General features: G+C 33.7%; 1 protein-coding gene across 1 annotated transcript in view; it reads left to right on the top strand.

Moving 5' to 3' along the window:
- Positions 1 to 13730, top strand: part of dup (chromatin licensing and DNA replication factor double parked) — a 74395-nt gene extending 60665 nt beyond the window's left edge. The window contains exons 8-10 of the mRNA XM_089097753.1: positions 2843 to 3024; positions 10637 to 10838; positions 13354 to 13730. Of these exons, the coding sequence (XP_088953879.1) occupies positions 2843 to 3024; positions 10637 to 10838; positions 13354 to 13511 (542 nt within the window). The 3' untranslated portion in view covers positions 13512 to 13730. The remainder of the gene's footprint in view (positions 1 to 2842; positions 3025 to 10636; positions 10839 to 13353) is intronic.
- The last annotated feature ends 453 nt before the right edge of the window (positions 13731 to 14183 follow it).

Here is a 14183-nt window from a genome sequence, read left to right as displayed (position 1 = left end):
GGTTTTGTATTAAATCAGGGGTTAAGCAGAGCTGTGTTCTATCCCCCTTTATATGGATTACTTTGATGGACTTTGTTTTAAGGAGCACAGGAAAGGCAATGGGAGACCACGGAATCAAATGGGAAGGAAAGAGTTTCCTGGACTTGGATTATGCTGATGATTTAAGCATCCTAGATGAAAGTGTGCGCAAAATGAAGGAAGTTTTAGAGGTTTTGCGAGTTCAGGGTGCTAAAATAGGTTTGAAAATTAATGTTAGGAAGATTAAATCACTAAGGCTGTGACTAAGCAAAGCTGAAAGGTGGTTGTGGGCAACGATACTTTTGAGTAAAGTAGTGTATTCGCTTACCTTGATATTGGTTTTAGTGAATATTATTGGAGTAGTGAAGATGTTAGATACAGAATAGCAAACGCTCAGGGGGTTTTTTCACAGTTAAAAAAAAGTCTGAAAGAAAAGGAAGATAAGTCCGCAAACCAAGCTTAGAATATTAGAAGCTACAGTGATGACATGGGTCAAATATGGCTCTGAAGCATGGACGCTCCGAAAAGCGGATGAAGATTTGCTAGATGTTTTCCAGAGAAATTGCTTAAGGACTGTTCTGGGTACACGGCTGACGGACCTTATTTCCAACAATAGGCTGTACGAAAAATGTGGGTCAATACCGCTCTCTAGGGCTGTAATGAAAGAAAAGTTGAGGTGGTTAGGGCATGTTTTGTGGATGAAGGATGAGAGATTGCCGAAGATTGTTCTTTTCGGCCAACCATCTAGGGCTAAACGGAAAGCAGGTCGTCCCCGTCCGGGGTGGGAGGACGTCATAAAGAAAGATTTAAAGGAAATGGGAACTTCGTGGGTGGGTGTAAAAAGGGAGGCTTTGAATAGATTGGGGTGGAGGAGTAGCGTGCGTAGCTGCGTTGGCCTCAGGCGGCTTGGTGCTGCGGTGAGTTGTTAGTAGTAGTAGTAGTAGTAGTTTTTGTCTTATATAAAGATTTAAGTTGTCTAAGTATCTGTGTATTTGATTTTTCTTCCTTTTTAGTGTAATTTACTCCACTTTTTTTATTTAAAAGGGGGTTATAAATAAATTGTTGTTATTATGAGAGGGTGTCATCAACAGAAATGAAGGCTTGTAGACAAAGTTTTGCCAAGGATGGGTAATGAGGATTACTGGAACCACTTTAGGTATATTTATGGAGAATGTTGTTAACTGAATAATAAGTTATGAAGGTTTCATAATAATCTATGATAAAAAAAAATTGTGGGGTTGCTAGGGAAAACTAAATATGGCCATCGAGATTGTCACGAGAAATATAATTTTTACAATCTGGATGGCAATTGCGAATCCGGATTGGTACGGAAAAAAGCCTTTATTAGCAATTATTCATTACCATTATTTAATAGGGTATTTGGTACATTAACGAAAACACTGTTCTCTCAAAACAACAAAAGAGAGTCGATGCCTACACCAAGCAGCGCCGATACCGAGCTATTATTAATTAGCAATAACTATTAGGTAGTTTGGGGTCTCACCAAAACGCCAATCCCTCAAAAAAAGTTTAATCAAACGTTTGCTATTGCTAACAAAGTAGTTTTAGCACCAAGCCGCTTTTTGGGGACACAGCACTCTACGCTTCTCTTCCACTCCCAATTATTCAAAGCTTCGTTCTTTACTCCTTTTATCCTTTCTTATGTCCCTCTATCCCCTCAATATATACCCTTTCTTATGTCTGTCTATCCCCTCAATATATATCCTTTCTTATGTCCCTCTATCCCCTCAATATATATATATATATATATATATATATATATATATATATATATATATATATATATATATATATATATATATATATATATATATATATATATATATATATATATATCCTTTCTTTAGTCCCTCTATCCCTTCAATATATATCCTTTCTTATGTCCCTCTATCCCCTCTCCGATTAATACAAGACATTTTTTCTTTTTTTTTTAATACACCATCTGGCTGGAATTGTTTTTATTTTATAATCTTTAGAGATCAGGCGTTCTTCATTTCAAAGTAAAAGTAATTAGAAAAATACCTGACTGAATTGCTAGTAGCCTACTTTTTTTAAAATTGACATAAAGGCACTTTCATATCTTATTGTATACATTTTTGGAAGCATGGCTTTATATATTTTTTTCAATTTTTTTTTTTTTATGGAAAATAGGATTTTGTAACTGACCCTTGTATTTTGTCTGTAAATTATTTTGAAAAGCTAATGAATGAAATTTCGTAGCTACGTTGGTGTTATAATTTGGCCTTAGCAAGCGTTGATGCTGAGTCCTGTTTTAAATTGATGCTGATCTTTATTTTACTCTTTTTGGACGTCTTTTTTTTCTTCTTTTTTTATTAGTTCATTTTGGGCAATATAAATCAAATTGGCCCTATTTTAGTCCGGTTTTGGCGCCACGTTTGGGATTTTTTCTTTTTTGGGAGGGAGGTTCTGTGGGCTTTTTTCGTGTTAATTTTTTTTTTTAATTTTTATGTCTTTGTTTAACAGGGTCTTTAATAATAATTACTTTCGTTGATCGCCGAAAATCTTTACGCATCATAAAAGACAACATTGAGTTCCGACGTCTGTTAATTAGAAGTGCATAATGGTGACCATCCGTGTAAATTTTGAATTCGATCTGGACCTAGAATAACCATTTCAATGAAAAGCTTCTCTTTGTGTTTTTTTATATTTTAAGGGTGTGTTTGAAAGGTCAAAATGCCCCCCCCCCAAAAAAAAAAAATTATTGGAAAATTGTTCCTTTTATCCTGTCTTGTGTGATTAACCAAAGGATATGTCCTCTTGCTGAAATGTTTCTTTTTTTCAGAGAGTGCAAAGTCTCTTTTAGGGAGAAATCCAAGAATATTAGGGGTCTTCGAATCAGCTGCCAAGCGCGAGGACTTGGCAGCCAAAAACCTGAAAAAGGGACCTGAGCCGCCGAAATCCGAAGAAGTGTATGACACTGTTAACCCAGCATTAAAGGGTCTTCCGAAGGCTCTTGTTGACAAGGTAATCTCTTCCCTTCAGGGTAATTTTATTCACTTTACGTTTGAGTTTTGCTCGTAACTGCTACTTAAAAGAAAGATTATGTAATTTATTTAATAATTTAATTAAATGTTTTTATCTAAGGTTGAAGTCAATCTTGGTGCTTTTTTTAAGGTTTTTTTTTAAGGTACTTCTATTTCAGTTTTGGTACTATTACTAATTTGTCGAACAGTTCGGTGACAACGAACTGTAAGTAAGGAGCGACTAGTGCAAAAAGTAACCGAAATTCTAAAAAACGAATTTTGGTAATAATTAATGTATAAAAAATAGTTTTTATGGTGATTCCAAATACATAACATCTATTAAGTTTGAAGTTACCCATCAGAATCTACGAACCTGCGAAATTCTGTCTATTTTTCAAAAAGGGGGAAAACAACACTAAAAAGGCAAATGATCATAGTGAAAATCACACTAATAAATTCAGCATATCAGCGAACCCCGCTGTAGAGGTTTGAAGAGAAACTCTAGAGGTTCAGAGGTTGTGGTGTAGAGGTTTTGAGATACTCTATTCAAGGTCTATTCACAGAACTCTGATTGCTGTTTGAAATTTTCAACACGACAAAATGATTTGAATTATTTGCAAATAAATTCTAACTTCGGAAAATAGTTTGACGATTCTGCACTGTAGCAATTTGCATGCAAGCCTTTGATTTTAAATCTTGTAAGTACTTTTCATACTAATACTTTAATATTTAATATATCAAAGTATATTTATTCAATAATCTAATATTTGAAATTAGTATATAAATTCTTTAATATACATAAATATTTTAAATAATGGGTTACAGATAATTGTTTGGTTAAAAGAAGAAAAGAACTGTTTCATTACTTTACCGATTGAGATAAACAAGCACTTGAACAAGATCTTGACCTTACAACCCTAAAAAGGCAAGTGATCATAATGAAAATCGCACTAATAAATTCAGCATATCAGAGAACCCTGCTGTAGAGGTTTGAAGAGATGTCCAAATTCATGCAAAGTTATCATTAATAAATGCGTTGATGCATATTTGACTATTTTCGAATGTATCGAGAGATTTAGGTTCCACGTTTGGGACCTGTCTTAAACGGAAAGGCTATGCAAGCCTGTACCGTTCTCTGTCTAGAACAGAGGTTCATACCAATTTGGGTCATGTCCCAATTCAGCATTTCTAAAACCCTGATTGCCCCCCAAGGCCGTATCCAGGGGGGGGGGGTTACCCGGTTTGACCCCCCCCCCCGAAATTTTTGACCGAGTCGAAAATTAGTAAATCCTTTGTAAAAATTAGTAAAATTAGTCGAAAACCGAGTCGAAAATTAGTAACCTCCCCCCCCCCCCGAACAAAAATCCTGGATTCGTTTTTGTTGCCCCCCCCCCCCCGCTCTCGGCATTTAACTTTTTGCTATTTAAATTTTATATGTACTCCCCTGAAGAAGCTTAAAGTGCCATTAACTTGATAAATTTTTTTGGGTCGTCCTCTAGGCATATTTTATGCTAATGGAAAATATTGTTTGTATAGAACACCTTTTATACAATGTATTATGTCATTGCAATGCTATTATGTATCTTTTTTGCTCTTTAAATGCATATGAATGTCAGGTCGTTCAAATTATTTATTTATTTTTTTTTATAATTAAGGCTCTTAAGTATAGTCAGCCAAAGGGTGCACGTCCTGTCCATGACCCATCAAAATATTGCCCTGTCCCACCGGTGAGGCATGCACCCCGAATCGTGAATCATGGGTCTAGAGCAAAATAAATACTACACAAAGGTTAACGAAGCCCTTCTAAGTGGTTTTCGAGTAAACGACGAACTTTACGGATTCAAGTTCCGCGCTGGCGTGAAAATAGCCTCACTCTTTCCAATATTCTGCCCAATACTTAGAATGTCACTAAATAGATAGTTAAACGTTAGTTTTATCGTGGGAACCTTTTAAATAATTTCTTATACCATTATTTTTTAGAAATTAGAGATAATTCCTTAATTTTTCGTAAAGGGGAACCTTTTTCTAATCCTCTTGGGAAATTTATCCTTGGACAGTTTTTAGGAAACTCATTTTGTGGCCCTGTAGTTCACTTAAAAAGCCTTAAAGCCGATTTCCTTGCATTAACATTTGGGTCGCAAGAAGTGCCGGCACCGTTCATGAGATTGATAGATTGAAATCAAGGTTGGCAATAATGGTCTGAGAAGTAAACTTTCACAGTTTTAGACTAACTATTACAGTCGACAGTAAAATCACCACGTATTTTTATGTGTATTTTAATAGTTTTGAGTTAGTTGCTTCACACCTGGGTCTCAGCTCAATGATGTATCATGTAAAAGAAACTCCTATCGAATCCTGCGAATCAACAACAACAACTACTACTAACAACTCACTGCATCACCAAGCCGCCTGAGGCAAATCAACAACGAAAAGTCATTTTTGGCACCTCTTTCATTCGACAACAGAAAAGTGCTCATTTGCATAGCTGAAAGTCTCATGTAGGAGAATCACAGTCCCCATCTTGAGCAACCAGGAAAATCACTTTTCCATGTCGTAATGTATCGCCTTTTGTTTCGCCTCTAGTGAGCCTCTGACCAAACAGTTCGGGGTAACAAACTGTAAGCAAGGAGTGAATTGGCTCAATTGTAACCGAAACTAAAAAATAAGTTTTCTTGATAACGATTAATGCATAATAATGTGTTCATGAGGTTACAAAAATGTTCAGAGCACCTTACAGCACTGATGGAAAGGTTCCGCTTAGCCATTACCCTCAACGATGCAAAGGAATACGCTGGTCTTAAGTCGACCGAATTTTGCGATGTATTTTTAGTAATTCCAAAATATGGGTAGTAGAGAGTAAATTTCAAGTGGTGACAGGCTTTCCATCTCCAAAAACCAAGAAATAGGTCAGGGAATTTTCGGGCCGTTCGGGATATTACCACCGCTTTGTCCTGAATCATACAGAAATTGCGAAGCCGCTGTTGTACTTGGACCGAAAGAAAATGTCAAAACAAGGTCATCCGGCCTGATAGGTGCAAGGAAGGGCTTACAATTCTAAATAAACACCTTGTAGTAGCTTCACTTTTAAGAAAGATGAATTTCACATGGTAATTCGCAATCTAAACTGACCTGTCAGATTCTGTCTTAGGCATAGTATTGAGTCAGAACGTAAGGGAGGATGGAGAACATCCTTTCTTATTATTATTTATTTGTTACTATCATTCATAGTACTACATAGAAGTCCTAGAATTACTATTATTTATTATTACTATTATCTATTTATTTAATTATTACTATTATTTATTTATTTATTACTATTGCTTATTATTACTATTATTTATTTACTCCGGAAGGGCACGCTAGCAGAAGAACTCTATAATGTAATTGCAAGAGAATTCCTAGCTATAGTATGGGATGTGTAGAAGCTTAGACACCATCATTGCAGTAGGAAGTTTACAGTAGTAATAGGCCGGAATTCTTTAAGGTGTTTGCAGGTTATGAAATCTGAAAATCGAAAACTAGCCAGGTGGGCACTAGCCTTGTCAGATTTTTAGTTTACTATTTGGTTTAGGCCAGGCACCGATACGCCTAAGCTTTGAGCTGGGCATGAAAGAATATATTCTCCCCCTCTTGTTTTTAAAGAGTTGATTTTGTTTTAAGTGTAATAACACCAGTTTCAGTTGTGACTTTGCTTAATGCTGCTTAGAGGTTTTATTCTCACTTGCTATCTGTTGCAAGTATCTCCGTCTAATGTTGCTAGTTTTAGGTTTCCGTGAGTGCAAAGAATCCTAATTTTAGAACTGATTCTCGATAAGGCAGAATAAGTGACACGGAGCATCTTGCAGTAGATCTGTCATACCTTACACCCTTGCAAGTGGAATGAATCTTATTTTCCCTTCCAAGGTCTATAGGCACATTAATGACTCGGACCCGTCCTACCTAAATTAAGTGAAGCTGCTACCCAGTCGAACCGTGGGGATTGATTGCTTAGCAATAAATTTGGATTGAGGAGGAGCATGCTGCAAGCGCTTCTTCTACATACCAATCATCTTAATCTTTACGCTTTACTCCTTCCCGTGAAGTTTATATTTTCTTTGATTTCATTTGAGGAGAGTCTGTTTTTGTTTGTGCTAATATGAATGACATATGACAGACGTATTTTTGTGAACCTGAGCTGTTGCAGGTATTTGGTGAGGTGGATTCATGTTGACAGTCCAGGAGGCCTGGATGGTTCGTCTTCCACTAATTAAATCCGCCCTATCAACACTAAAAAATAAAATTAAGGAATGCTTAATGAAGATTTAATTTGTTAAGATGTGTGTGCATGTGCACATATATGTATGTGTATAGTGGTATATATGTGTGTATGTGCTTGTACATACATTTGTACGCCTCCTTTTGTATGGCGTGTTTGGGAAGGAGTTGTTCCCTCTTCCCGTGTTGATGATTTGAATAAAGTTAGTAATGTTTTCTTTGAATTTTTTTATTTATTTTTTTGGTGGGTTAAGGAGTCCGGAAAGGTGAGTTATCTATTGTTTTGTATTTTATTTTTAAGGGTAGTTTGAAATAGAAAATTGAAGATTTTGGTTTAATTCTCTATAACTAGAATATTAGCAGAGGTACAATTAATTTAAATCTATGTGTTAAATGTTTTTTGTTCCCGGCTCTGTCGAGTATTCTCTCTGTCAGGAATTTAATATGTTGTTTATATATGGTATTAATAATAAAACCTTGAACCTAATGAACAAAAAGCAGAATTTTTGGCTATTAATAATATGGTATTATAATAAATATAAATAATAATATATACAAATATGGTATTAATAATAAAACCTTGAACCTAATGACCAAAAAGCAGAATTTTGGGCTACCTACCATCCATCGGTCATAAAACTTGTGCTAATTATTGTAACCTTTCTTTCATTGTAGTCCTAGAAAGTGGAATCAAACCACATTTTTCGTAGATTGACATACGGTCATTCAGAGGAGCCCTTAAACTAACCTTGGGCAATTCCACTATCAAATATAAATGAATGAATGAACTTTATTTTCCACTAAAAAAGACATAATGTCACTAGCGGAGTAATAAAAGGAAAGATAGCAACAAAAAAGCATCAAATAAAAGATACTCAAATATATACAAGCAGAACAGCAAATGGACACTATTATTGCAAAGCATCATTCACTTCATTTTCCGTTCTCTAGTCTTCTCAGAACAACCATCTACGGGTTACAATCGTACCCTAAGCTTTTAGGACTTTACTAGTAAAATCATCTATTAACAAAAGATGAGTCAAATTAACATCACAACCCTTATGTAGACCAAGATGCACTATACTTGAAGAAGATTTATCTTGTCACAAAGTTTTACTTCCGGGTCAGGAACATTTCCTTTACAATTAAAGAGGATAAATTCTGTTTTAGTCCCGTTGAAAGACAGACCGATTTTCTCATATGAGCTTTTCAACGCCATAAAATTCTTCAAAACGGGGGAAAGAACGACTTAAATACAAAATATCTTCTGCATAATTCAATAAAGAGAGATCTTGACAAAGATACAAAAAGCTCGGCTTAACCACGTGCTGAGCCTCAATTATTCTATTATTGAACAGAGATGGCGAAGAGATAGCTCCTTGAAGAATCCCTTTTCGAACTGGGATAATAGTAGAAGGATATCTGGCATATCTTCCTCAACCTTTCGAAGTGCCCGCATTTCAAAACTATAACGTATTTCAAATTCTTTTTTAATAATTTTATTAAAAATTAAAATAAAGTTATTTTAAAAATAAAATAATTTCCAATTAACCTTCCAGGGAAGGTTAATTGGAAACAATTGACAAATTTAGGAATTGTGAAACAATTCTGATTTCAATCTGAACAATTCTGATGAAGAGCTGTCTTCTCTTTCTATTACTGATCCGTATCCGTATGTATCCGTAATGTATCCGTATATATATATGATATATATATATATATATATATATATATATATATATATATATATATATATATATATATATATATATACAATATAAAAATAGTTAATAAAAACTAGGCTAAAAATAGCCTATGTAGCATTCTTTTGAAGGTGTAGTTGTCTTTAGGAATCTAAAATTGCAAATGCTTGAATTTCTACGGATACAAGTATTATCAGATTCAATTATCAAGTTTAGCTTATTTAGTTTAATGATTCAACATGGCAACACTGTGCTCCATTAAAGTATTTGAAGTAACAAGAAAAGAATCCCCCTATAATGGGTCAAGAGGACAAAAAACTCACGTAATTGCAGGCCTTTAAATTTCTGTGAAAATGATGTCATCCCTAAACTAAACGTTATGAATTTATTGTAGATGTGTTGTAATTAACACCGTGAGAAATATCTTTTTCTTCTTTTTTTGTAAGAAAAAGTAAAAAGAAAATTCTTGTAAAATCCCATCAAAATGTCATAATCTATTTGCGATATACAAATTTACTCATTCGTCAAGGCCATTAGCGAGGTCCAAAGGTTTGAGCTGCTTACAATCTTGCCAGAGCGAAGCAACGGCCATCAAAAACCCCTCGAAGTGGGATCTTTTGTCCAGTCTTATAAAATCAATATAAGGTAACATGAGTTGTGAGTACGGGGGAAATGTAACTTATAGCACAAAACTATCGAAATGAATTTTCATTTTAAGCAAAATAAACATCGAAAAAAGAACCGAAACTAATAAGATTTAGGTTTCGACAGAACTGGAATAGGAAAAAAGGAAATACCGACAAAACTATAATATGAAAGAGAGAACACAAACTTGAAAATAAATAGTGAAAATAGTGGGGGTGCATGAACTAACCCTTTTTTGAAGAACTTTGTGGTAAAGGCCTGGTAAGGTACTGTTAAGGCATGCAGTCATAAGGACGGGGAGAAATACACATGTTGCAGTTGATATCTTCTTGTAACTTGTAGAAGGTTCTTGTAACTTGTAGAATATGCATAGTATGAAACGCACCTTTAGATATCAAATTTGCTCTTATCGTTCCTTCAGAGCCAATCATTAATTACTGAAAAAATATGGTCAGTTTTATCATCCCAACTACTGTAATTCCATTATTCTACTAAAAGCTTATGTTTTACTTTTTGTTGCCTTTTGAAGAGCTGGAGTAAAGAAGTCACATACCGAAATAAAAACCTTCGTGTTTTATGATACCTTCTTCCCAAGATCTTTGGAAAAGCCATTCCTTTTTTCTTTTTCTTCTTTTTTTCTTTTTCTTCTTCTGCTTCTTCTCATTTTTTTTTCTTCTGCTTCTTCTCATTTTTTTTTATTCTGCTTCTTCTTCACAGATTGAAGCTCAAAAGACATAACAAAATCAAGCAGTCAGATAGGCATAAGGATATACGCCTTTCTTTTTTTTCTCTTTCTTTTTCTTCTTCCGTTTCGTCTTCTTCCGTTTCTTCTTCTGCTCTTTCTTCTTCCGCTTTTCTCCTGTCGCTTCTTCTTCTTCAAAGATCAAAACTCAAAAGGCAGAACACAATCAAGCTGTCAGATAGGTAAAAAATAGACATAAATTCTCAAGAAAGTCCATCATATTTACTTCTTTTTTTTAAAGATCTGACCTCTTTCTCTCCTTTTTTCAGATCCGAGCCCGAGAGGCAGAAAAAATCAAGATAGCCATGACTCAAAATCCTGAAGAAATGAAAGCCAGTCAAATGGCCAGCCGATTGCCCGAGTTGGCTCGCGTAATTTATCATATTTTTGTCACGGACAAAAAGCCAGCTCTTATCAAAGATGTCCTTTGTAAGCGCATTGTGGAAGGATCCAAACTTATTCAAAATCACTGTAAGCAAATTCTTTATTAAAACTTACTAATTTTTTTCTGGAAAATTGAAAAAAAAATAAGGAAAAAAGGAATTTAGGGAAATAGAAAAAAAATAAATGAAAGGAAATTCTGAAACAAAAACAATTATTTCTTAAAAAAGATTACAAAAAACAAATTCTGGAAAAAGTAAAAAGAAAGACAAAAAAAGAAAAAGGATATTGGGGAAAGACGGGGAAAATAAAAGATAAATGTAGAAAGAATAAGCACTTTATTCAATAAAATCAGTCATTTTCTTGCCATTTGATGGGTTTCTTGCTATTGAACTGGCATCGTCCTATACGTAAGAGCTCTTCCCTTCCCAGAGGGGAATTTCAGAAATTGTCTTTCATTTTAAAATCTTTCCAGGTTCATAGGTACTTTTCTTTGGCTATCCAAGATGAATAGACTACATTTAGCCCCTCACCCTTGTGTAAAATCTGAAGTTCCTATCCGCATTTTATCTTAATAGAGGATTGGGTAAACCACTCTAATATCCTATTCTAAACTTGGATGATCTTTAGGGTATTCTACTTTTGGCTTAAAACCTGATTTTTGGCTACCATACCTATCGTCTGTAAAACAAACCCAATCGTCTTGGTATTTCTTTTGTTCTAGCCCTAGAATGTGGGATCGAACCACATTTGTCCTATAGCCTAGAAAGGTGGATCGAACTGCATTTTTCCTATAGTCCTAGAAAGTGGGCATGAACCACATTTGTCGTATAGCCCTAGAAAGTGGGATCGAACCACATGTGTCTTATTGCTTCTTGTTTCTATCAAATTTTTACATTGTCAATGTAACCTTTAAATCAGATCAACCCGGCTTGCGAATTAGTTTTGATAAGTCACTGTCATTCCTTGACCATTCTCAGTAAAAAAAAAAAAAAAAAAAAAAAAAAAAAATTGCATCTAGTCAGTATCAAGTCTCTTGTGGATTGCTTTGGACGAGTCCTTTTGATTTCGTCACCCCCCGGTAAGGAGAGACATAAGTGACAATTTTATTGGCTTATTTATGCGATCAAAATTCTTTTTTTTTCATCCAAAGTAACAACATACAAATGCAACGTAATACAAAAACAACAAAGTTCATACAATACAATGTCATACAAATGCAATAGCCCGTCCAGGCTAGTAAATTGTTCTAGTAAGAAAAGAAATCCTTTTGCAAAAACAAAGAATTAAATCAGATGAAATAAAGCAAAATATACTCATAATCAGTGTATCTCACCATTCTCGCAAGTAGACAGGAACACTGAACAGGGCGTTTTCGTCGACTCTAGGCAAAATAGCATCTCTTGTGGATTAGCTTGGAGAAGACCTCTCGAATCCTTCATCATTAAGAAAGAAAATGACAATTTATTGGCGTGTTGTTTTTCTAACTTAACCTATGTATTTCCTTTTCTCTCTAAACAGTTCCGAAAAATTACTTAATGCTTTCATTAAAATTGTATTATTAATCAATTAATCGTTATCAGTGGCTCGGAATATTAGTGACAATTACGTTGTAATACTCATTTTAAATTACCTGCCCGATGTATTTATTTAACTACTCAGAGCAGTCTGAAAAACTGCTCAGTATTGTTATTAAAAAAAAAAAAAACTTACTTATGTATTAATTCATCGAAGGCTCTTCCGAAAAGCTACTCAAAGTCATTATGAAGATACTTAAAGTGCCACTAATCTATTTTTTTTATATTAATACTATTCTATTTTATTCTACTTATTTTGTTTTTAGTACTTGTTCTTATTCTATAAATAAATTGAGTTAATATTTTCATTAAATTATTTATTAATGAGTTATTAATAGCTTAAAGCTTATAAAAATCACTTAATATATATACTAATATATTAACAATTTTTATTAGTGCTTATTGGTAGTATAATTTATTATGTAAATCTTTATAAACACTTGTGATTACGACAAAATTTCAGCTGTAGCCAATGGAGAGAAGAGCTCGGTGTGTTAACTTAATAAATGAATACGCACGTAAGTAATACGTAACTGAAAATAAATACTGAAAACTGTATAGGAGAAATAATAAAATAGAATAGATAATCTCTTCTATACCATTCTTTCGTCTTGTCTTGTGTATAATATAGAAAAATACTTATTAAAGATAATGTAAAAAAATATTTTATATAATTAAAAAATATTATAGTACAAAAAAAACATTATAACAAAAAACATGTGTAAAATAAATAATTAATAACGTAAATAAATACATAACCGAAGAGAATCAAAAAGTAGCACACATATCTTCAGACGAATATTAGTCCCATAATGTATTTATCTGGTAGTAGAAAGTTTTCTAGTCGTAATTTTATCCCTAGCCTATATTTTGCTTCATCGTAAATATCGTAATCATGCGGCACACCTACTCAAAGCTATTATTAAAAACTAATTGGCTAAAAATAATTTATTTTTCTCCAGCCTCTATTGTTATCATCAGAAACAGGGATTTTATGTGTATGAATAATTCGTAATTTATAATTGCAGCATCCGCTGAAGAACACATTAAGCTGTTGGAGAGGGTGTCTCTTAAATGGCTGACCATCCATCAACTTCAGGCAAAGACGTTTGTCAAAATAAATATGAAGGCTGATATCAATGCTGTTGTGGCAGTCTTGGAAAAATATAAAAAGTCGTGCGTGTAGTTGTCCAGTGTGGCCCTTCCTATTTTATATCGTCTTTTCAAACCAGAATTGGCGAAAATCTCGCTTGAAAGTGGCTAAGCTTTTTGTGTTTTACACACACCCTTAGACGTGACTCATAGTTTATTTTGATTAGTCTAATTTTTATTTTGTATTGAATTTTTTTCTTGTTTTTATTTTGTATCGCTCACTTGTCAATGGGTACGAGAAAAAATGCCTTGATTTTTGCCTTTGAAATCCAACTAAATCCAAGAAATCCAACTTTTGTGTCCTTTGTATTTTTAACTGAAAATTTTTACTTGAAAATAATTAGTTAGATTCTTACAGTTAGTCATAAATAATAATATTTTTGGTGTGGTATAGAAGGGGGGGGAGGTTGGAAGAGATCAAAGTCCTCCATTTCTTGCTCTACGAGTTGCTCTACCCGGTAAACAAATATGTTTAGTGGTTTAGTAGGGAGGGATTTTTTATACCTCCTCCCATTATATTATATATATATATATATATATATATATATATATATATATATATATATATATATATATATATATATATATATATATATATATATATATATATATATATATATATATATATATGTTGTAATTTGACCATACTTAAATTAGATTTCTCTAGCCTATTTGACAAAACAGTTTTTTTTTCTAATATTAAATA

The sequence above is a fragment of the Artemia sp. Qi Xiang Cuo genome, chromosome 12 (assembly GCF_049724085.1).
Source record: "Artemia sp. Qi Xiang Cuo chromosome 12, ASM4972408v1, whole genome shotgun sequence".
Classification (NCBI taxonomy): Eukaryota; Metazoa; Arthropoda; class Branchiopoda; order Anostraca; family Artemiidae; genus Artemia; species Artemia sp. Qi Xiang Cuo.
Note: the sequence above shows the minus strand (reverse complement) of the source record. Positions and strands in the feature narration are given on the sequence as shown.